Source organism: Lathyrus oleraceus, chromosome 7, assembly GCF_024323335.1.
Source record: "Lathyrus oleraceus cultivar Zhongwan6 chromosome 7, CAAS_Psat_ZW6_1.0, whole genome shotgun sequence".
NCBI classification, from domain to species: Eukaryota; Viridiplantae; Streptophyta; class Magnoliopsida; order Fabales; family Fabaceae; genus Lathyrus; species Lathyrus oleraceus.
Genome location: NC_066585.1, coordinates 488884181 through 488909448, shown reverse-complemented (window position 1 = coordinate 488909448; position 25268 = coordinate 488884181). Strand labels below are relative to the sequence as shown.

At 34.8% G+C, this 25268-nt stretch overlaps 1 protein-coding gene across 1 annotated transcript; it reads left to right on the top strand.

Moving 5' to 3' along the window:
- Nucleotides 1-2143: 2143 nt before the first annotated feature.
- Nucleotides 2144-23352, top strand: LOC127103820 (nodulin homeobox). The gene is made up of 19 exons (XM_051041063.1): nt 2144-2310; nt 4671-4770; nt 6496-6538; nt 6639-6770; nt 6851-7009; nt 7292-7375; nt 7475-7603; nt 7979-8197; nt 9251-9376; nt 9592-9687; nt 15531-15719; nt 15952-16243; nt 16361-16486; nt 16564-16633; nt 21492-21555; nt 21816-22448; nt 22529-22563; nt 22648-22754; nt 22841-23352. The coding sequence occupies exons 2-19, from the start codon at nt 4760-4762 to the stop codon at nt 23134-23136; spliced, it is 2811 nt and encodes a 936-aa protein (XP_050897020.1). The 5' UTR covers nt 2144-2310; nt 4671-4759; the 3' UTR covers nt 23137-23352.
- Nucleotides 23353-25268: the final 1916 nt, after the last annotated feature.

Here is a 25268-nt window from a genome sequence, read left to right as displayed (position 1 = left end):
GCACCTTACATTTTGGACTACACTTATCCCCATCTCCCATTACAAAGCTTATCTCCTACACTGACGCTGATTGTGGTGGATGTCCTGACACCGGACGTTCTACATCTGGTTACTATGTTTTTCTAGGTGACAACCATATTTCTTGGTCTTCCAAAAGGCAGCCAACTCTCTCCTGTTCTAGTGGTGAAGCCGAATATAGGGGGTTTGCCAATCTTGTCTCCGAATCGTGTTGGATTCGCAATCTTCTTCTAGAACTCCATTTTCCTATTCCTCATGTCACTTTGGTGTATTGTGACAATGTTAGTGCCATTTATCTATCTGGTAATCCTGTGCAACATCAACGCACTAAGCATATTTAGATGAACATTCATTTTGTTCGAGAAAAGGTAGCTCGTGGTCAGGCTCACGTCCTTCATGTTCCCTCAAGACATCAGATCACAGACATCTTCATCAAAGGACTTCCTCGCATTCTCTTTGATGATTTTCGGACCAGTCTAAGCGTTTGCGAACCTCCCGCTTCGACTGTGGGGGTGTGATAGAATATAATATTTTGTTATAATTAGTCATAATTAGTTTCCTCTAATTATGTTGTATCATAATTAGATAGTTGACCAAATGTTACACATTGATGTATATATATTCTATTCAGATCAATGAGAAGGACACGATTTCCATTATCTTATATGAACAACATCTTCAAAGGCATTAGAAATCTACCAATAACCGCATTGGTTAGAACAACCTATTTTAGGTTGGCGCCGACCTTCGCAACCAAAGGCGAAAGATGAAGTGCAGTGTTAATGCCAGGTCAATTATTCAGTGAATGCTGTATGAAGGTGATGAAAGAGGAAACTGTCAAAGTTAGCACACACACGGTTATAATCTTTGACCGTCATAGGAAAAATTTCAGTGTACAGGAAACAATGGACCACAATGAGGGGAAACCAAATTTATCCTATGCTGTTAGACTAAACAGAAGTTGGTGCGACTGTGGCAAGTTCCAGACCTTCCGTATTCCTTGCTCCTATGTCATTGCGACATGCACACATACTCGCCATGACGCTTACAATAATCTATTCGATGTTTACAAGGTCATTACCGTCATGAATGTCTATAATGAAAACTTCTCAGTGCTAGAAATGGAGGAATATTAAATTTCATATCAAGAGAACATAGTTTGACACAACGATGAGATGCGAAGAAAGAAAAAAGGACGACCAAATAACATGCGTATTAAAACAGAAATGAATACAGTTAATAAAATGATAAGATCATATAATATATATCGTCAACCCGGACACAATAAAAAAAAATGTCTAAATCTCGGAGCAACCTATGCATCATAATTTAGTACCTCCATTCAATTTTTTTAACCTTTGATTTTGGATATATTAATAACTTTTTGTTACGACAAGATAAACAACAAACATCACTCCAACTTAAACACACTTAAAACCGAACAAACCTGAATAAACAACACAATAAAATAAATATCGAAATAGATAAAAATACTTAACCACAACATTTAAAAATAACATTTCTAACTGATTACAACAATCAAACTAATATCATTTGGTCCAAACATCACTTCATAGCATCCTTATCATTTTTTACTCGCACCCATCCACCTACGACATCAAGTCTCTTAATACTTCTAATTTTTTCGCCTTCAGGTATGTTTCCGTCTAACCAATGAACCAACTCCCTCTGTAGTTGCTCGAAACGACAGATGTTCTAAAAGAGCATCTCTATCAGAGCTCTGTCTTTCGAATAAATCACTTTTCCATAGCGGCGACGAAGACGAACCATGTTTGCAATATAATTAAAAGAGATGTGGAAAAATGAATCACACAATACCTCTATTTATATAAAAAAAATTACACAATAGGCGCCAATTCAATTGACGTCTTCTCTCATTTTTTACACATAGGCGCCAATTCAATTGACGTCTCCTCTTTAAAATTAAGGATAAACGTCAATTCATCTGAGATGTTAACGTTTTTTTCCATTAAAAATGGGATAATTTAGGAATTAATTTAAAAAATAAATTATTTTAGAAATTCTTTTAAAAAACGGTATTATTTGAGTAAAATAGAATGGAGTAATAGACTACACTTCAACAACTTCTTTAACAAGCACTAACAAGCACCAAGTATAAATAAATTTTAAATTTTTTCTCCTTTCTATTAATCCATCTCTTATTTTAATTCTAAATCCATTCTTCACCTTCTCCACTCTTCAGTCCATCCCTCTTCTTTCTCTCTCTCGTCACCATCGACCGCGTCTCTTCAAACTCCGCACTTCCAAAAGGTACAATTATTTGATTCTGCGTTATACTATTATTTCATTCTCTCTTCAGTTTTGTTGCTATTTCTCATTGCTATAATCATCATGCATGGAGAGATTCTAGTTAGTTTATCATCTCAAAATCACTATTTGATTAAGAAATCGACACGTTCAACTTCACACTTCATTCACAGGTAATCAAGTTTTGTTTTAACTCTGAATTGGTTGAATTTATACTTTGAAGAATTGTATTGAACTTCTGCTGGAATTGATTTTGTTTATATTAGTATCTAAAAATGGCATTTAGAGGGGCATTGGTGTAATAATCGAAGTATTTGAAAAAATCCTTTGTTTTTTTTTTGCAAATTGTAATTATGATATACCAACACTGTGTAAGTGCTTGGTGGAATTTGATTGGGTTAGAATAGAATGTAGTCGAAAATCGAAACATGAAAGAATTGGGGTTTTTAAGTGCAAATTGTTTTTAACTTATTTAAGGGGAATGTATAAGTTGTCAAATGTAGACTTAAATCTCAATGCTAGAAAGCAATGCTTGTTGAAAACAGTTTTGGAGTGTAATAGATAGAGAAGATGAGCAACTTTAGTGCGACAGTTGGGTGAATGAGTATTGGTTGCGAAGGGGGGGAAGTGTAAAAAATAGGGATAGTTTTTCTACTCGATCGGGATGGGATATATTAGGATGCTTTAATTTTTTTTATAGGAAGCCCATTTGGATGGGTGAGAAGGAAGAGAATGGAAGAAGCAAGGAACTGGTTAATTTTCAGGCTTACTTTGAGGGAATACAATTTGTAAAAGCTAGGAAAGTATATACAATTTGCACTTTGAGGGAACCGGTTTTTCTTATAGCTGAAATTTTTTACTTTTGAGGGAATACAATTTGCAAAAGCTGAAATTTTGTTCTATGCTATAACATGTGTACTAGCTAAGAGGGTTGAAGTTATTATACTTTGTTTACTCTACATACATTGTATATGGTATAGTTATGTCCTATGGTTAGATATTGAAGATGTTAGGGTAAAGTATTGAAATGTTTTTTTTTATGGCTTATTTTTCCCAAGAACCTAAGACAAAGTTGTTTTTACTCAACAGCTTCAAGTTTTGTTTGTTCTGTGTCAAGACTCAAGAGTAATATAATTATAATAATGTGTTAATGTACTGTTTACATTTCATTTATTTTTGGCCTGACCAAATTATCTTTTTATTAGTTATGGGAGAAAAATTTGTTGAGTCATAAATACAAACTGAGCTCATTATGCATAAAGGCTAAACTAATACAAGCCTGGGTGTTTTACTCAGTTTGAGCAACATGTGAGCTTGAAGTGATTAGAGCTCGAGCCTATAAAATGAGCTTTAGTCTCATTGAGCTGACTAGGTTTGATCATTTTAACTCTACTAATACCTGATTGTGCACTTTTACTAGGTTCATGGCTCATTATGGTGCATAATATGAGTATAGGTGCAATCTGACATTTTGAGTGATGTGCAACATGATGGGGATGGACTTTAGATGGAATGAAATTTGTGCTTAGATTATGATTTAGGAGCATTTACAATAACTATGCATTTAGAGAAAATTGAACTTCAATATTTAGGTGGAGATCTCTCTATCATTAAACTTGCTATGAAGTTTTTTTTTTCTGCAGCTTCTCTTCGGTGTTCAATATTGTACATGAGTTATTTTTAGAAGTCTACTGGGTAGATATGCACAATGATTGGTGAATTATTTTATATACATGCTTTTTCTGCCATTTTCAATCGTTTTAAAGAGGGGGATTTTCCCCCCTTTTTCCCCCCTTTTTCCCCGGTTTCTTCTTTTTCTTGTTTTTTGTTTAATATGAAATCTTTAAAATATGACTAGAGTATGCTTGTATGTTGCAGGCACCTAAAAAACCAACCATGTTTTGTCATACTAATGTACATCACATTAATAAGCACCTTTTCTCAAAATATAAAGTCAATTACTTTGGATAAAATGACGACATAGTGTCCGTGTCAAGTTAATATATATAGTTGATTTAATGTAGCCTAAAATCTTAACCTACTAAAATGTGCCAATGGTTAAGTATATAATGCGACACGTGGATCATAAAAATAGGAAAGTGATTTTTCACCCATCTTTATGAAACACATCACTTCATATGTCTGATTTAGCGGAAGAATCTTAGTGTATGTTTATTGAAAACAAGGTGGGACTAGTTGTAGTCAAATGGTAAAACCCGTGTGCGGGGCATATGGTAAAACCCGTGTGCGGGCATATGGTAAAACCCGTGTGCGGGCATATGTAAAGATGTTAGGTATTTGAAAACTCAATAAAACCTTTGCATTAGTTATGCCATTTGGACTAACCCATATATCTCTTCCAGCCACCCCCTTCTCTCTCTCTACCTACCCGCACATGTTAATCGGTTTCAAAACAACACAGGCAGATACTGTATGAACAAGTAGCTAATCTATGGCGTCCAGGTCAGTATTACATTTTGTTGGCGACCAAGTTGCAAATGATGTACAATACCTAGGGTTACTTTTTTCCAATCTGAATTGTGAATTTCCTGTGATTTGGTTTGTGCTAAATTTTGGTTTTATGGTATTGAATTAAGAAATAGTGGTAAACATATGAGCACATTCCTTTCATTCTTTATTGTATGATCATTTGTTTGTTAAGAAAAAGAAGATATTTGCGTAATCTGCTTGGTTAGGAAACTCTATGGAGGACATGAATGCTTGCCAGAGATTTTTTAAAACATTAAATGCGCAGCCGTATTATATTTTGTTGGCGACCACGTTGCAAATGATGTACAATACCCAGGGTTACTTTTTTCTAATCTGAATTGTGAACTTCCTGTGATTTGCTTTGTGCTAAACTTTGGTTTTATGGTATTGAATTAAGAAATATGATCACATTCCTTTCATTCTTTTTTGTATGATCTTCTTTTATTTGTTGAGAAAAAGAAGATATTTGCGTAATCTGCTTGGTTAGGAATGGCGGACATGAATAAGCTTGCCAGAGATTTTTAAAAACATTCGACACATAGCCTTCTAATGGTTTTGCCAAGAAAATAAAATAATGATGAGGCTACTGATTCTGCCAAAGTCTTATTTTTAATTGGTTAAATGTGCGGGCACCGTACTTAATTGATAACCCACAAGGGGACATGGTAACATCACCTAGCAGAATTTCAGAGATGAGAAATAGGAAGTTTTGTACAGTAATAGACAAGTCCAATTTCTTCTCATACTAAATATTATTTTACTTATTGTGTTAAAATTTGTAATAACCTTACGTAAAAGCCACTTAAATAGATGGAAAATATCTTGACAGTGTATTTATTGTTGACTTTTCCTTGAAGCAGTTGGGATGATTTGACATAAACATCTCCACATATAGCATTTACCTTTAATATCCTTAGATGCATATACCACTGATATGCAGATAGAAGGGAAGTGAGTATTTCTTAAGCAAAAATGAGTGATGTTTTTAATGGCTGCTGTAGCAGTTATGATTCTCAAATATTGATACTTAGCCCCCTATTTTTTTAATCTACACCTCTGGATAATGGATGAGATTTTGCAACCTATTGGTTAATTTGAACCAACATTTTAGCTACACATTCCAAGGTTAGGTAGCTCAATAAAAGCAAAGTAGGGAGTATGTAATTTTTCTTCTTCTTTTGTAGTAGTTTAAACTTTGAAGGTGAACAGTGGACTTGGTCGGATATAGATATCACTTTCTGATGCTATTCTGTTGCTAGGTAAATCATACGTTTCATGCCCAGGTCAAATCATCTTGTGAAGAAATTATTCTTTTAATTAGAAGAATGGGTGCGACAAAGATTGAACTCTAGACCACTTGCTAATTAATAGCATATCTAGAAGCAATTATCTCAAAAGTTTGTGAACGGTTTTACTACATCTTAACAATGGTAGTGGTACCCAAGTGTCTGAGGAACCTAGTAACTCTCCTATTAAATAGTCCCTCCAAGATACAGCCCTACTTATGTCTTCTGATGTATTGTAGGTCTACTATCATAGACTAGTTGCTTCTCTTTCCAATGCTTAAAGTAACATTTGTCTTATGCTTACGCACGCATATTGGATCATTGATTATTTGTGCTATATATACACACCTCAATTTTTTCTGATCTATTATGCTGACACAAGGTTCTTTTTGTTTTCATGATAATTTGCAAGAATGAGGATTGCTAAGGAAGAACCGCCCCGCAGTGGTGAGCAGGCAAGTGTAACCACATGAATGTGACTAGGATCCATGATACTATTTTTTTTCCCGACATCAACCATTAATTTGAATAAGTTCCATTTATTTGCTTGAACAGACATTAAACTTGGTGTCAACACTAAAGGAATTGCATAAACTCAACTCTCGGGACCTTTATAGATTAATAAAGGATTCTGGAAGTGGAAATTTATCTGTTCACTACCTTACTGAAAAAGGAGTGCTTCTGAAGGTCGTCTCATTCTTAGGATCTTGATTTTATTTTATTTATTTATATCAGACTGTTCTTTCTAATTGTATTTGAATACACAGGTTGATATGGGCAAGCTTGCACGATCTCTTCCATTGCATCTTACTACAATACTAATTTTTTCTAGAAGAGATGAAGATGTGTTCCAATACGTGTTATGTGGTATTCGTCTGTTGCATTCATTATGTGATTTAGCCTCTCGACATCCTAAGTTTGATCAGGTTAGCAGTAATAATCCTTATGGTCTTATTAACATCTATTGTATTTGCTTGTGGTTTTCTGGGTTTGTTTGCTTTTATTTATGGAAAGACATGTTATCTAAAAGATGAATACAATCGAAATTCCTCCAAAGTTTGAAAAATATCTTGTGTGCTAAATACTCGTCCACTAACCATCTCTTTATGTTTTCGGTATTGGATATTAATGATCTTTTGTGCTAAAGCATACAAATTCATTTTGGAAAGTAATAGAGTCTGATTTCTGCACATGGAATATGGTTACAGATTTTTCTACATGATGTGAAAGTGGTGGAACAACTGATTGATTTGGTTTTATACATCCTTACTATTCTTAGCACCTACAGACAGGTTTTCTTTAGTTCTTATCTCTGCAGTTTAATGTATTGAGTTTATCTGTACCCTAGCTCTATATTGTTTATCTGTATTGAAATTGCGCTTGTGCTGCAGGAAGATCATGCTTTTAGACTTATGTACCTTTCGCATTCTGCTCTCCTAGCATGCAGTTTACATCTAATAACAGGGTTTATATCAACACAGTTTCAAGATATTGCCAATGTTTTGCTTGCACACCCGAAGGTACAAGTTCACCTGTACTTGTTGCTTTAGTTGCTAGATTAAAACTACTATTGTTAGTGTCCATTAGACACGGCATGGCTTGTAGAAAATGATTTTCATAATATATTAAGCATTTACACTTTTTAAATCCTTTTTATGGGTAATGATTTAAAATCTTTTTACTTATCTCTCAATGTGATGAACTATGAAAAGGGACTTTTGGTGTTAAAAGTTTTTTCTTTATCCTGAAAAGGACATAATACCTGCATATAGAATTGTTTTCCAGTCAGTTAATTATTTTTCTTGCATAATCTCTGCTCTCATGACACAAATTCAATGTTATTATATAATATATCACATCTATACTGTAGCTAATTATGAAACTTTCTGTGATAGGTTGACTTATTTATGGACGCAGCTTTTGGATCAGTTCGCGTGGTTGTTAGGTGTCTTGAGATTACATTGATAGCTTGCTACAAAGGTTTTTCCATGGAATCAAATCTTTCATCTGAACCAGTAGTATATTTTCTCTGCCAGCAATGTGAGGCTTCTCTACAGTTTATTCAGTCATTGTGCCAGCAGAAATTGTTTAGGGAGCGCCTGCTCAATAATAAGGTTTTCCAAACTAGACTTCTTTAAAAGATTTGGAGTAGCACATTAAGACGTGATTATGTCTTTAAATCTGTGTATCGAAATTTGGCGTAACACACTGGTTTAAATCAAAATCAATGTTATACTAACAAATAACTTTTCATAGGATGACTTTCCCATGAAATCCAGTTAGATAAAAAGTTCTGCTATTCAGGTCTATAAATTTACATTGATCCAAAGCTGTTTTTATTGAGAATATGAGAGACATGCAGAAAACCTTATGTTTCAACTACACAACATAGTCTCTTTATATAGACTTGACATAATAAATGCAAATAATTACATGATATTCTATTCCTAGTTGCATGATATTTTAATTTTAAGTATATGATATTCTATCCTTATTAAACACAATTTAAATTTATTCTTAACACTTCCCCACAAGCTGGAGCATATAAATCATATGCACCAAGCTTGTTACATATATAGCTGATTCGAGGAATTCCTTCTTTTGATTTGAATCAGGTGATATAAATATACTTTGCTCAGGAAAGGTAGTCAATAGTCGTCATAGATTATGTTCAAGCTATCAATGTTTTTTCTTTCCAACGGTTGTGTTTTTACTTTGACATGTGGGAGGTCTAAGAGCCCATTTTTGTATCTTTATTTTTGCGAGAAGGGCAAAGTCTACTCCTTTCCATCTTTAACATTTTTGGGCTTGTAAATCTATTTTCATTTCAACTGTTTCCTCGGGCTCATCCAGAATGCCACTTTTCATAAAATGCTTGACATTCTTCGATCTCAACTCAAGCCCTTGTTATTTTTGTTGCCCTGTTGAAAGCTGATCAATCAACTGACCAAGTTAAAGGTGGCACACCAATAGGGATGTATAATTAGGGGAGAAGCTGGAGTTCATGGTGCCAAGTACTTCATTTGATGAACTGGCTACTTGCAATCTAGAAACTATGAAAGATGAATAGATGATTAATATCATTCTACTTATTTGGTTGGTTGATGCAATGAATTACCCTTTATACATTCATATATGAACTTTGTATGATTTATTTTTTATTACAGGAACTATGTGGCAAGGGAAGCATTCTTTTCCTCGCTCAATCTATCTTGAAGTTAAAGATTCGATCATCTTTTCCAACTAGGATCGAGGCAGGAATTTCAAGGCTGAAAGCCAAAATACTATCCATTGTGAGTCATGTGTAAAATCATACAGATATGCCTGATTTTGAATTTAATCTCTTACATAATTTGTACAAGTTAGAGGATAAGACTTGGCAAAACTGTTAGGTTACTGCCATGTTACTTGATGGTCACATATTCTTGCTATGGAAATATTCTTCTGTCATGGGGGTAAGGCCGTATGTTATAAAAGAATAACACTGTCACCACTTTTTTCTTTGCAGCTGTTGAGTTTGTGTGAAGCAGAAAACATTTCTTATCTCGATCAAGTAGCCACCTCTTCACAAAGTTTAGATTTGGCTAAATCTGTTGCCTTGGAGGTTAGTTTTTGGTGATGGAAATTGTTGCCCGCAATAGTTTAACTTTGTTTGAGTGAGAGAAAATAGAGGCACAATGCTATGAAATTGTGTGTTCAACCACATAAGGGAGTCAATTTTATATGGGGTCAACTCAAGCCAATAAATACAAATAAATATTGGAGATATTATTCCTATTTACATGATATGTTTTGTCTATACAATAAATAGAAAGATCTTAATATATTTTTCTTAGAATTATGGTTGGACCTAACAATTTTACAAAATCAGTTTGTAAGTTGAGTATTGTCCCTACTTATAAACATATGTTCAGACCATATTTCATTTGATGTGGGACTCTTAACACACTCCCTTGCGCCCCACGCTTTTGAGCTTGGTATGTGGGTATTAATGGTGGATGGCTCAATAGCGAAAATCTGATAGCATGTGGTCCAACAAATCTTTAATAGGCTCTGATACCATCTTAGAAGTGTGGTTGAACCTAACACAAACCGTCTTGTAAGGCGAAAGTTGCTCCTACTTATAAACATATGTTTAGGCCATATCTCATCCGATGTGAGACTCTTAACAATTTCCAACACTCCGTCTTAAGTTGGAGCATATTTGTCATATGCACCCAACATGTTACAAAGATAACTCATTCAAGGACCTCTTAGGGATTTGGTGAAGGTATCTTCCAATTGATCATTAGAGTTGATAAAACTCGCGGTAATGTCTCACGATGCGATAATCTCTCTGATGAAATAACAATCTATCTCAATATGTTTGGTCATCTCATGGAAAACAGAGTTAGAGACAATATGCAATTCTTCTTTATCATCACATATTAGCGTTATCAGCCAAGTTGCTCCGAACTGTAGCTTTTTGAGTAACTGTTTCAGCCAAATAAATTCAGAAGTCACCAATGCCATGATCCTGTTTTAAGTTCATGCACTGGACCTGGCATCTGAACTTTGATTTTTTACTTTTCTAGGATATCAAATTGCTTCCAATAAGTACACAATACCCAAAAATGGGTCGCATGTTAATAAGCGAGCCTGGCCGGTCAACATACGAGTAACCAACTATTTGAATATGTCTTTTATCTTCATAAATGAGGCATTTTCTTTGAGTAAATTTGATGTATTCTTGGATTCGTATCACAAAATACCAATGGTTCTAACAAGGATAATTTAAGAACTAGTTTACCAATGCAAAAGAAATTTCAAGATGGGTGACAGCAAGATAGCTCAATTTTCCAACCAGTCTTCTGAATCTCCCTGAAACTAACAATGTCTCCCTCCGATTAGGTAAAAGTTTAACGTGAATCCGAAGGAGTGTCTAACACGCACTCTGGCACGAGTTTGTTAATGAAAATAGTTAAACAGACGATCCCTCAGGAGTGTCTAACACGCACTCTAGCACGAGTTTGTTAATGAAAATAGTTTAACAGACGATCCCACAGTTGATGAGCGTGAGTGCTTCCTAGAACATGAGAGAGAATCACACCAAAAAGAGTTGATTGAAGCCAGGACAAAAGCATTTGATCACGTCGAAGCCATAACATATATGCAGGGTTAACCAAACCAGTACGACGAGCTTCTTCATCCATAAATTGTGGAGGAATACGAGTGCACACCACAAACTCAGTGAGATTGTGCACGTTAATGTATGGCTCAACTTGTTGATGCCATATATGAAAGTTCTTTTCATCTAATTTCTCTGAAATGTTAAGTGAAAACTGAAGGCGATGTGAATCGTCAACTCTAGTGGATTGCACCGATGGAGGAACCAATGGTCCTTGGGCGGAAGAAGGTGGAGATAGCGACGGTGGTGACGAAACTGCCATGGACTGAACTTAGCAAACTGATACCATAATAGAATCGATAGAGAGAGTATTCAGTTCTTCTAAAAATTGTTTTTCATTATTAAAAAAATTGGTTACAGGAGAGAGAAACAGTTTGCATCTATAATTGCAAACTGTTTACCTGCTGCAGCAGGTTACCCTATTACGAAGTGACAAGTGGCAGTCACCTTAGAAACTGGGATAACTAACTTGTAGAGTTAGTTATCAGTTAGGTAACGATAATACTAGCTAAAATAAACTAGCTAATCTATATCTCTAATACATGATAACCGAAAATGATGAGACAGACATGAATTGAAGAAAAAACTGGAATAAGAGGTTGAGATAAAGAAGCTGGAAAAACTTAAATATTTCTTTGGTATTGAGGTGCATATTCTACTTAAGGGATTGTTGAAGTTGGTAGTTGTGATGTTGGAGTTTGTTTAAAGTCTCACATTGCTTAGATTCCCGGGTTGTTGGGTGTATAAATATGTGAGGACAACCTCACCATTTGAGCTAGCTTTTGGGATTGAGATCCAAACATATTTAACATGGTATCAGAGCCTGGTTAAGGACTGCAATGTGGACATTTGACCGAGGCCCACGTTAGGCGTGAGGGTGGGTATTGAAGTTGGTAGTTGTGATATTGGAGTTTGTTTAAAGTCCCACGTTAGGCGTGAGGGTGGGTATTGAAGTTGGTAGTTGTGATGTTGGAGTTTGTTTAAAGTCCCACATTGCTTAGGTTCCCGGACTGTTGGGTGTATAAATATTTGAGGACAACCTTATTCTTTGAGCTACCTTTTGGGGTTGAGATCCAAGCATATTTTGAAGCCCAAGAGGAACCAGCCGTTGACAGGCAAATGTATCAAAGGTTCCCGGGCTGTTGGGTGTATAAAGGTTCCCGGGATATTCATATCTCAACAAAAATACCAAATTGAGAGAAGCCCAAGAGGAACCAGCCGTTGAATCAACGCAAATGTATCAAAGGTTGGCGGGGGATGTTTATCTAACTTGCTCCTACAATACCATATATTACAAACTAAGAGAGTGTATTAAGTCAATTTATGCACAATCCAAGAAAATCTCATCTTCATGCCGCTTATCAAGTATGACATTGCTTAAACGGAGGGCCGGGGAAGGGAATTATGTTGAAAAGGAACAATCCTTTGGTCTTGGAATCCTACAATGATGTTGATTATGCTAGATCCTTGATGAATAGAAGATCTATTCCTGGTTATTGCAAGAATCTGAATTTAGATCTATTTCTCAAGGAATATGCAAAGCTACTATGGTTGAAGATTATTCTAGATGATTTAAAAAGCGACTCAAAGGACCCTATGAAACTCTGTTCTGACAACAAGTAAACTACTATTGCTCGTAACCTAATACAACATGATAGACAACACACGTTGAAATTGTTAGGCACATTGATTTTTTTTTTGAGGAAGGCTTGGTATATATGTCCTATATCCCATTTGTTGAATATATGTGTTTTAGATAAAAGGAGGAGAGAAATACCAAGAACTTAGAATATTAATGATAATATCTGAATACTAACTTCATGCTAAAGACTAAGCACTGATCCCTATTTGATAGAGGTAAATCATGATAATAACTAAAAAATATGAAAAAATATCCTAAGGGATAATCTAAGATACTTCAAGATTAGAAACTGACCCTAAGAGATAAACCCAAATATTCTAACACAAAATCAAGTCATCATGAGATATTGTTTTATGATTGAGAAGACAACTCAGGGATGTTGAAAAGTCATAGAGAATCACTAGAAAGATAGTTTGGCCAGAAAGCTGGAATGATGTAAGCCTACCATGGGTTCTTCTAACCTGGGGTCGCTGCTAGAGAAGGAGGGTTATTGAGCCATGGGTCCCCAACATGTCAGCGGCGCTACCATCACCAGATGGAAGTTGCTCAGATGGTGATGAAGGTAATGATGCTAATGCTGCCGACAAGAGTTAGCTTGCAAATGAATGTGAAAATCAGTAAGGACCAAGAGGGAATCACAAGAGAAGTATGAAGTAGGAAATAACATCATGGCTAATTTAGGGTAAGGTAATAAAAAAGAAAGGGCATGAGAAATATGAAGTAGGAAATTGTGGGTGCTGGGGGTAGGGATGGTTCTTATCTCAGTAAGGGGTTTCTTTCTTCTCGAGAGCAGTCCATGACGGAGAGCCAAAATCCCGCCATACCAGCCGCTTGGTGGCACTGTCATAGCGAATTATGACGGAAAAACCCGCAATAGAGGCGAGCCCAAAAGCCACCACATATATCCGCCATAGTGCCGCCATGGCCGATATTCGATAACACTGCTTGAGTGACATTATCATTTCTACAGCTATCCCCATCCCCTTTTTCATTGTAGGACCTTACAATTGTTATTGTTGATATTTGTAAATATAGTGTTAAGAGTATTTATATATCGAATAGTCCCACATCGACTATACCATGTAATTAGTTGTAATCTTTCTATATGTAATAAAGTCTCCGTAGTGCTTTTCAAAAACACACTATTTATTCAAATGTCTCTTAGTCTCTTGTCCTTCAACATGGTATCAAAGCCTGGTTACAATTAGAAACACAACCCTACAAAACCGTTGGTAGAGTGAGGATTGCCCCCACTTATAAACACAACCCTACAAAACCGGTTGGTAGAGTGAGGATTGCCCCCACTTATAAACACATGTTCAGGCCATATATTGTCCAATGTGGGACTCTTAACACCCCCCTCACGCCCAGGACTGGGCATCTGGAGCGTGGAAATAAATGGTGGGTGGCCCACTGGATCTTAAACGAGACTCTGATACCATATTAAGAATGTGTGGTTTGACCTAACTCAACCCTACAAAACCGGTTGGTAGAGTGAGGATTGCCCCCACTTATAAACACATGCTCAAGTCATATTGGGACTCTTAACCCCCCTCACGCTCAGGACTAGACAACTGGAGCGGAAATAAATGGTGGGTGACTCGATAGCGGAAACCATAGTAGGTGGCCCAACGGATCTTAAGCGAGGCTCTGATACCATGTTAAGAAATGTGGTTGGGCCTAACTCAACCCTACAAAACCGGTTGGTAGAGCGAGGACTGCCCCCACTTATAAACACATGTTCATGCCATATATTGTCCGATGAGTTAGCTTGCAAATGAATGTGAAAATCAGTAAGGACCAAGAGGGAATCACAAGAGAAGTATGAAGTAGGAAATAGCATCATGGCTAATTTAGGGTAAGGTAATAAAAAAGAAAGGGCATGAGAAATATGAAGTAGGAAATTGTGGGTGCTGGGTGTAGGGATGGTTCTTATCTCAGTAAGGGGTTTCTTTCTTCTCGAGAGCAGTCCATGGCGGAGAGCCAAAATCCCGCCATACCAGTCGCTTGGTGGCACTGTCATAGCGAATTATGACGGAAAAACCCGCAATAGAGGTGAGCCCAAAAGCCACCACATATATCCGCCATGGCCGATATTCGATAACACTGCTTGAGTGACATTATCATTTCTGCACTTTTCAAAACATACTATTTATTCAAATGTCTCTTAGTCTCTTGTACTTCAACATGGTATCAAAGTCTGGTTACAACTATAAACACAACCCTACAAAACCGGTTGGTAGAGTGAGGATTGTCCCCACTTATAAACACATGTTCATGATATATATTGTCCGATGTGGGACTCTTAACACACCCCCTCTCGCCTAGGACTGGACATCTGGAGTGTGGAAATAAATGGTGGGTGGCCTATCGGATCTTAAACGAGGCTCTGATACCATGTTAAGAATGTGTGGTTTGGCCTAACTCAATCCTACAAAATTGATTGGTAGAGTGAGGACTGCTTACATTTATAAACACATGTTCAGACCATATATTATCCGATGTGAGACTCTTAACAGTTATGTAATAGGGATTTATTTCTCTGGTTTAGTTATTTGGTGTCAATATAATCCAGTATGACCCATTCAAATTTTGGTTCCTATCAGTTCCGAATTCTCGTATTGTTTTGATGATGCAGGTATTGGACTTATTGAAGACTGCTTTTGGAAGAAATCTTGGGCATCTCACTACTACGCATAGAAGATACCCAATTGGGCTTTTACAACGTAGAAGACACCCAATTGGGCTTTTACAACTTAATGCAATGCGCCTAGCTGACATTTTCTCTGATGATACATACTTTCGATCTTGCATCATAGTTTATTTTGTAAGTTATCATTACGTGAATATTAAGGATAACTTGCTTTAGTGTCGTAGAGTTCATTTTCATTCTGTCTCTGAAATGATTTTTGTGATGAGTTTTTTGTGTGAGAAACAATCAATTAATGACCCTTCATTTTTCAATTTATTACGTTGGTGCATTATCTGCTTTTTCTTTGATTTCTCAAATGTTTATTCAGCTTTATGGATTTGATTGGATCCTTTGCATGTGATTCCAGACTAAAGTTCTGACAGCAGTACTATCACTCTCCCATATGGATTTTTTATCCACTTGGTGTTCGTCTAATCTCTCAGAAACAGTGGAGGATGCAAGTGTTGAATATAATATATTTGCTACAGTTGGATGGATTTTGGATAATAGTTCATCTATGGATCTACAGAATTCAACAGTCTTGGAATTGAATATGAAACGTAACATCATGCCTTCTGCTTCTTATGCACATCATAGGACTTCATTATTTGTCAAAGTCATTGCAAATCTTCATTGTTTTGTTCCCGACCGTTGCGAAGGTTGATTCTTCGCCAATGCTTGCTAATGTTTACTTCAAATTTGATTTTTGAGAGCTGTATATATTTCCTGAAATAATATTTTTTTCATTTTTTTTCCATTTAAAATCTACTCCACAGAAAAGGAGAGAAACCTTTTCGTTCGAAAGGTCCTGGAGTGCCTGCAAATGGATCTATCTAATTTGCTTCCTGGGTTTTCTTTCGCATCTGATACTCCTAAAGGGGATACTGTTAGCAAGAATCTACGTAATGATTGTTCTAAAAAAATAATTGATTTATCTGCAATATATTCCTACTTTCATACAAGTAACTTTCTTTTGTAGGCTCTTTGTTAAATCATGCACAATCATTGATGCCAAATTTTTTAGACCCAGAGGATGTACAAATTCTAAGGTAACTTGTCCCTCTTTTAGTTCTCTTTGTAGGGTTAACTGTAGTAGCCTAATATGGAACAGTTATTTTGATGCTTGGTTGTTTGTCAGCCACACATATAATGAATAATGTTTGATCAGCATGGTGTTAATGGCATCTCCTTATGCTGCTAGAATAAAATTTAGATTTTTCCAAAGTTTATTCTGCGGAAATTGGACAAAATTGTTATATTATAAATGGCATTGGCAGATGTTTTGACAAAGTTTCAAGCATGGTCCGAAAGATGGATTCATGGTTATGGATTAGGCAGTCATCTAGTAAATGTTGTTAGGTGGTGTTGTGAATATTTTATTTTTACTGTAGTTATTTTTACTATTGTTAGGAGTAATTTATATTCGGGTCTTTAGTCCATTAGTTAGGCCCATTAGATTAGAATAGTCTATATAAAAGATTAGTGTTTGTACATTTTTTACTTGAAATATATTATTCAGTTTACACATGTGGGAAAAGGAGAGGTTGAAGTCGAGAACTTTATCGTTCATACTTTTTTTAGGCATACCTGATAAAAGAAAGAAGATAAATAATAAGAACTTTGAATGACACTGGTGAAATATTATTGATAATGATAATATACTAAGATTAAGGGAGGAGTTCATCTTTTATTTTCTCATTACCTGTCTTTGCATTCTTTTTGTTTCTCTTTTGTGTTTTCAGTTTTGTCTTTTGATTGTAAGGAGCATAGATCCGTATTTTCATTTATAAGTGAGGGCAGTCCTCACTCTACCAATCGGTTTTGTAGGGTTGAGTTAGATCCGATCATATTTCTTAATATGGTATCAAGAGCCCCGTTTAAGATCCGGTCGACCATCTATTATGGTTTCTGCTATCGGGTCACCCACCATTTATTTCCACGCTCCAGTTGTCTAGTCCTGAGCATGAGAATGTGTTAAGAGTCCCACATCGGATAATATATGGCCTGAACATGTGTTTATAAGTGGGGGCAGTCCTCACTCTACCAACCGGTTTTGTAGGGTTGAGTTAGACCCAACCACATTTCTTAATAATATATATCTAGTTCTACAAAATTGGTGTCAAACTTCATAACTAAGGTCTTTGGAGTTTCTGGTGTTTAAACAAAATGGAAGTTAGATGACATGATTGGAAGTGATGAGAATAAGGAGGGGTACTTTGAGAAAAAGACTTCTCATTTTTAATGGAGAAAAAGATGCTTACTGTTGGTGGTTGATTTATATTGTGAAGCACTTTGATGCCGTGGAAACTTCAGAGGAGAACCTTGGAGAGGCAGTGTGGGTGGCAATCGGACTAGCTCTTATTTGGTGTTGACGGTGGACTTTGAAAAATCCAGGGTTGAAAAATCAGACTGGCTCTTACATTCAGATTGGTCTACTTTGGCAATTTACTTGTTAGAATATTATGAAATATTTTATAATATCATTTATATTAATTTAGAGTATCTTAGATTATTTCTTAGTATTAGATTTGATTAAAGTTATTATTATTAAGATTTGTTCTTAATATATGATTTAGTCTTTATTCTATAAATAGGGATTAGTATTGAATCTTTTATAAAAAGTCAATAGTAATTATCAATAATATTTTTCTCTTATCTTTCACACATAATCACAAATTCAACATGATATCTAGAGCTTGGTTCGATCCTCCTTGAACTAATTGTTGCTTCCGCTATTGAGTTCCCAAAAATTTGAGAATGTGTTTGTTTTGATTTTATAAGGATAAGTTTATTGAAGAAGCAAAAATTCTTATGTTGAATTGCTAAATTGTTCTCGGGTTGTCTCCCATTTTTGTGTGCAGGAAGATCATGATTGAATTATATATGATTCTCTCTCTCCTCTCCTCTCTCTTCTCTCTCTCTCTTCCTCTCTCCTCTCCCCTCTCTCTCTCTTCTCTCTCTCTCCTCTCTCTCTCTCTCTCTCTCTCTTCTCTCTCTCTTCTCTCTCTCTCTCTCTCTTCTCTCTCTCTCTCTCTCTCTCTCTCTCTCTCTCTCCTCTCTCTCTCTCTCTCTCTCTCTCTCTCTTCCTCTCTCTCTCTCTTCTCTCTCTCTCTGTCTCTCTCCTCTCTCTCTTCTCTCTCTCTCTCTCTCTCTCTCTCTCTCCTCTCTCTCTCTCTCTCTCTCTCTCTCTCTCTCTCTCTCTCTCTCTCTCTCTCTCTCTCTCTCTCTCTCTCTCTCTCTCTCTCTCTCTCTCTCTCTCTATCTCTCTCTCTCCTCTCTCTCTCTCTCTCTCTCTCTCCTCTCTCTCTCTCTCTCTCTCTCTCTCTCTCTCTCTCTCTCTCTCTCTCTCTCTCTCTCTCTCTCTCTCTCTCTCTCTCTCTCTCTCTCTCTCTCTCTCTCTCTCTCTCTCTCTCTCTCTCTCTCTCTCCTCCCTCCCTCCCTCCCCAATTGGTTCAATTTGATTTGATCCTTTGATCCGATTTTCTTTAGTTCGCTTCACTATGTTTTGTTCAAATTGATTTGATATGTTATGATTGATTTGATTCAAATTGATATGGTTCAATTTGGATTAATTAAGTTTGGTTTGGTTTGGATTAGATTGGTTCAATTAAGATTGATTCAGTTTGTTTCAGTATGATTCGATTCAAATTAATTTGGTTCGATTTGACTTCTTGGTTTGGTTTGAATGTTCCTCTGTCAGTTGGTTTCTCCCTTTGATTTCTTCAACAACTACTTCTTCTCTCTTGAGTTGTTCTATCTCTCTACTATCTTCTTCTTATTGGTTGCTCTTTCCGTTGGTTATTATATTAGTTTTAGTAAGCTTCGGCTTGAGGGGATGTATTAGAATAAAATATTTTATAATATAATTTATATTAATTTAGAGTATTTTAGATTATTTTTTAGTATCAGATTTAATTATAGTTATTATTATTAAGATTTGTTCTTAATATATGATTTAGTCTGTATCCTATAAATAGGGATTAGTATTCTTATAAATAGGGATTATCAATAATATTTTTCTCTCATCTTTCACACATAATCACAAATTCAACAAAGCTATAATGCAGGGATTTACCAACAAGCAAAGAAGATGAATTACCACCATTGTAATAAGAGACCATAGTTAATAAGGACTGAGAGATATTGTTAAGAAGACACCTTGAGCACATTGTGAATCTTTTCTGAGGGGAGTATTGTTACACCCGTGGGTGTTAGGAGGACACAATGAGATTTTTTATAAATACTACTCAAGACTGAAGAATGATTATCTAATTATGTGAGTAGAGAATAAAATATATATATATATATATATATATATATATATATATATATATATATATTATATATATATATATATATATATATATATATATATATATATGCAAGAGTTATCGTAATCAAAACTAAATATTAAGGGAAGAATCAATCAAAGAAAGGGAAGTATACCGAAAATACAACCGATATTAATATGAAAAATTCTAATCAAATACTGATCTGATTTACAATATCTCAACAATATTCAATATGGTTTGTAATATAACAGACTGCATGGACATATCATACCGGAGGATTCGGAGTATGATTTTGTAATCATAGGAAATGAGGCGAGGTGAAGAGAATGAAGGGTGGAGTGAGGCAAGGAATATTTTGGAAAAGGTCAGGGCAAGCATTACGCTTGAAGAAGGGGTTCATCGCTTGTAGAAGGACTATTTTGTATTCTTTCTGTTTTTCTATTCTGTTTACGGTTCTGTCACATTCATCCCATCCTTCGTACTTTAGATGTTTGGAGGACAATCTAGCAACATTTCTACCCACAGAACGGGGAAAATAGAATAGACTTTCTCTTCTAGTTGTTGTCTATCTGCCGTTGTTTGTGGATTTGAATCCTCTCATTGGAATTCAACATGAGTGGGTTACTTTTGGAAATCTCACCATTAAAATTCATGATTTATACAACTTTATAAATATAGAAATAATTTTGTAGCTTCAATAATCACGGCACAGAGAGGATTGAAAGGGGAAATGAAAAATATCGATGTGAAAGGAATTTGAGGAAAGGTTGAGTGAAGAGAATCAGTTTCAAGAAATTGTGAAAGGAACTTGAGGAAAGGTTGAGTGAAGAAGTTGGTTCTTCTTCCGGAAAGGGTAGTCATAGTTTCTTTAGTTTCTAATTTTTATTTGTTCATCTTGTAAGTGGCATAGCTCAATGCCACTGTCCATATCAAGTTCTGGTTCCCCATCAATAATCATGTAGAATAAAGTTACATGGTAGAAGAGGCCAACATTAAAGTCAAACTTTGACAATATAATTTAAATATCTACTTGCAAATTTATATTTTATCTATGGCACAAACAAGATTTAATGAAAGTTAAAATTTGTGTATGCGTTGGATGCATGGTAAGACTAAGCGAGATAAGATTAGAAATGACAATATTAGATAGGGTGTTGAAAATAGACTTAGGTGGTTTGGGCATGTCCGGTCCGGCCTTAGGGGTAGGCCAACAAGGCTACTGTCTAGGGCCTCATTTATTTAATCATAGGTTAGGTTTTAATTGATTTTGCTATAAAAAAACTAATTTTTTAGATTATTTTTTTATGACAATTAAGTACAGTCATCTATTTATACCTGGTCTCGAGATTAACGAGTTGAATAGAAATATGGTATTTGATAAAACATTATGGCGCAAATTGATTCAAGTAGCTCACTCCACTCAGCCGAATAAGACTTATTGTTATTTTGTTGTTGTCAAATTTGTGCATGCGTTTTAAAAATCGAAAAGTGCTAGCAAGATAATATCTAAAAGAACTATGTCTAACACATTCTTTCCTATTGGTTGTGGAATTAGTTTTATTTATATTTGTACTATCATGTTGTTGAAACTTATATATTTTAAATTTGCTTGCAGGGTATTTTTTAGCGAAATGCAAACACAATTTATGTCTTCTGGCTCTGGGGAAAATCGTGTTCAAGTAAATCTTTTTCTTTGAATCCAAGCTGTTATATCATTTGTTTCTAGGCTCTTTTCTTTAAAACTTTTGGCTTCTGTTATGCTGGAGAAATTCAGGATAGAAAATTGGAGGAATCATTATCATGGGATTAGTTTTTTTTTTTGAAATTTGGATTAAACCTAGCTTAACCTTACAAAACTAGCTTTTCTGATTACTTAGTTTTAGGCTTTTTGCTTGTCATTTACGTAATGGCTTGAACCATAAAGTTTGATTCCCTGTAGGAGGCTCAGCGTATGGGGGTCCACCCGACACATATACTAGTAAAAGAACCTGCTGAACTTGATAAGAAGCTTGGTAACTTGAAGGAAGGAATGTCCGAGAATTCTGCATTTCCAAGCATAGATCAGCATAATATTAGAGTTGAAAACACAAAATTAGGCGAGGACTTAAATAGACCACATCAGGTAGGAGGTAAAAGTATGGCTAGTAGGACTGTGTTAACAGGAGCAAGAGGTACATACAAGGATGCTCAGAACGCTGAAACAAGTGGTTCAGATACTAGTTCTGCAAAAGGAAAAAATGTCCTTAATCATGCAGATATCGGCAAATCAAAATCAATGGAGCATCTTAGAAAGGTTGTAGTTGATGAAACTCCAGAGGATGAAAAGGTTGAACTTCTACAAAGAAGAGAGCGAAAGCGGACTATAATGAATGATAAAATGGCGGAATCGATGGAGAGTGCACTCTTGGATGAGCTAGAAGATGAAAAGGTTGAACCTCTACAAAAGAGAAAGCGACGAACTATAATGAATGATAAAATGGTGGAGTTGATGGAGAGGGCACTCTTGAATGAGCCAGAAATGCAGCGAAATGCAGCTTCTCTTCAATCATGGGCTGAAAAATTAAGTCACCATGTATGTAAATTCAGCTAAACCGACATTTAATATTTTGACTCAGTTTCTTCTCTAAGACATTCCTGCTTTATGTTTTCCAGGGTTCTGAAGTTACACCCTCTCAGCTTAAAAATTGGTGAGACTACACCCTCATTCTTCTCACATTAAATGTTTATTTGCACTTCTGAATATTGTTGTTGAACTTCATGTTTGCTATCAGGTTAAACAATCGAAAAGCTAAGCGGGCCCGCACAGCCAAAGATAATCCAGCGCCAGATAAGCAAAAAGGGCCATTAAGAGTATCCTCTGACTTACCTGACAATCTCTGTGAGCAAGAAAAGATCTCAATCTCATAAGAATAACAACTTCTGGTGATAATTCCGAACCTAAAATTGTTGAATTTATTGATGCAGATCCTCTAGAAATCGTCCGTTGCAATATTGGTCAGAGTGCCGTGCTTGTAAACATGCGAGGAGAGGAGATTGGCAAAGGGAAGGTAGTTCAGGTGAATGGCAAGTGGCATGGAAAGAGCTTGGAGGAATTAGGAGCCTATGTTATGGATGTTTACGAGCTACATGCTGATAAAGGGATGAAGTTACCCTTCACATCAGAAGCTACTGGTACTTCATTTGCAGAAGCTGAAAGAAAGTTGGGTTCCATGAGAGTGTTGTGGGATTCACGCAGAATTCTTGTACTGCAATCTGAATGATCTCCAATGTTCAATGATTGCTTCCTACTAGCTTCAAGGTGTTACAATTTTACAAATACCAATAGTTACCCTATACAAACAACTTCTGTGAAGTGTTCAAAAATATAAACTTAGAAACAAATTAAAATATAAAAAATATAAACATTATCAACTATGAAACTTTTAATTTTGAAATTTTTCTAAAATTGGTTTAGTTAATTGAAAATTAGTTTGATAGTTATTCTTCTAGATGCTGATTCTCTGCAATAAAATTATCATGCAGATACTCGAGTTAATCCTTATTATTGATTTGAGATTAGATGATTCTAATTACATTGTAAATTATTGTTAAATGATATTGACCATAAATTTGAGATCAATTTTATAAAAGAAGTCGATAATCACATCTGTATTTTGTCTCTTGATTGAAAGTGGTTAGATTCACAAAAGTCGTTTCATTTGTAGGCTAATATAGTTTGGTAGTCATTTCATTCGAATTCACAGAAATCGTTTTATTTGTAGGCTAATATTATTCGGTAATAGTTTCATCCGTAAGCTAATATTGTTTGGTACTAGTCTTCAATGTTGAGTAGTGTATGGATTGCTTTAAACATTATACTCATATAAGAGAGAGAATGAAAATCCCGTTTCCAAAGAAATGTACCAAATTCCTCTTGCAATTTCTATGATAAAAGAAAAATAGAATTATGTAATTAAACAAATGAGACATAATCGTTCAAAATAAAAAGTCAAATATGAGTTAGAGTCCTATCAAATATTTATAAGTGGGAAAATTCACACATTATCACCTTTAGATTTTGGGTGAATATGTGGTGCCTCTCACTTGTGGGTTGCTCTTGGTCCAATATTGATGATTCTCCTCATGATCCAACAAATAGTATCATAAGTCTTTGATTCATATAGAGATCGACTTACTTGTATCGAAATGTGTGGGAAGATGTGTCTAGTTAAAATTGAAATGTCCATGAAGAGATTTCAACGACGGTACAAGTGTGTGGGCAAAGTGATTTCCATTTGAGAGGGAGTATTGTTTACTCACACTTAAGGGGGACTGTTAAAAATAATAAGGTATCGTTTGGCCTGACTTTTTGTTGAATTATCTTCTATTTTAAAGAAAAAGTAAGAACGAACAATATTTAGAAAAAACTCTATAGAATGGTTTTTCTATTAAAAATAAAAATATAATTTAAAAATATTGAAATGAACTTCATAATAACTTTTCGAAATATTTATTTATACTATCAAATTATTATAAATTATTTCCAATTCTTTACACCAATATACATTTTAAAAATATTAATTTTTTCCATGTAAATTATTTTTGTTTTAATTAGTGATTTATTCACATATATTTTTAAATATTTATTTATTTCTTATAATATATCTTTTAGTATTATAGTAGTATTTATTTTAATTTTGTATCCATTTTTGCAGAATTTTTTTATATGTATATATAATATTTTATTATTTTTATAAGTATGAATAAAAAACAGGACTTTCACCTGCAAATAATTTACAACAAACACTTCAGGACGAAAATCATATTTTATTATTTTCCTATTTTCTTATATTAGTTCATTCATATATTAAATAAATTATTTTCATAGATATATATTACACGGTGTTTTAATTTAAAATTATTTTTGAAGTTTGAAAAATATAAGTATTATCAAATAACTTTATTTATAAAGTTCTTATTTTTATTTTTAATTTAAAAGTAACTTTTACAATTGAAAAAAATCCGGACAAACGATATCTAAGTCAATTGTAAGTTGGAGATCCACATTAATTATAAATATAAAGGTTTGAATATTTATAATGGAGAGAATTTATACATCTATCACTTTAAAATTTTGAGTTAATATACGGTATGTCTCTAATTTATTTGTTGCTCTTAACGCAATCATAATGTTGCTTATAAAATTTTAAATAAGAAAGTTTAACTAGATACTAATATATAATTGGTGTAAGAAAATTTTCAGATGCAAAAATATAAAGATGACATAGGTTGTGGCTATGGAACCATAGAAATTGTTGAATTATTGTAAGATTTATAAATTATTATATTAAATAAATATTATGGGATAATTACATGACATAAGAAAGTATGCATTAACCTTCCTTAATTTAAG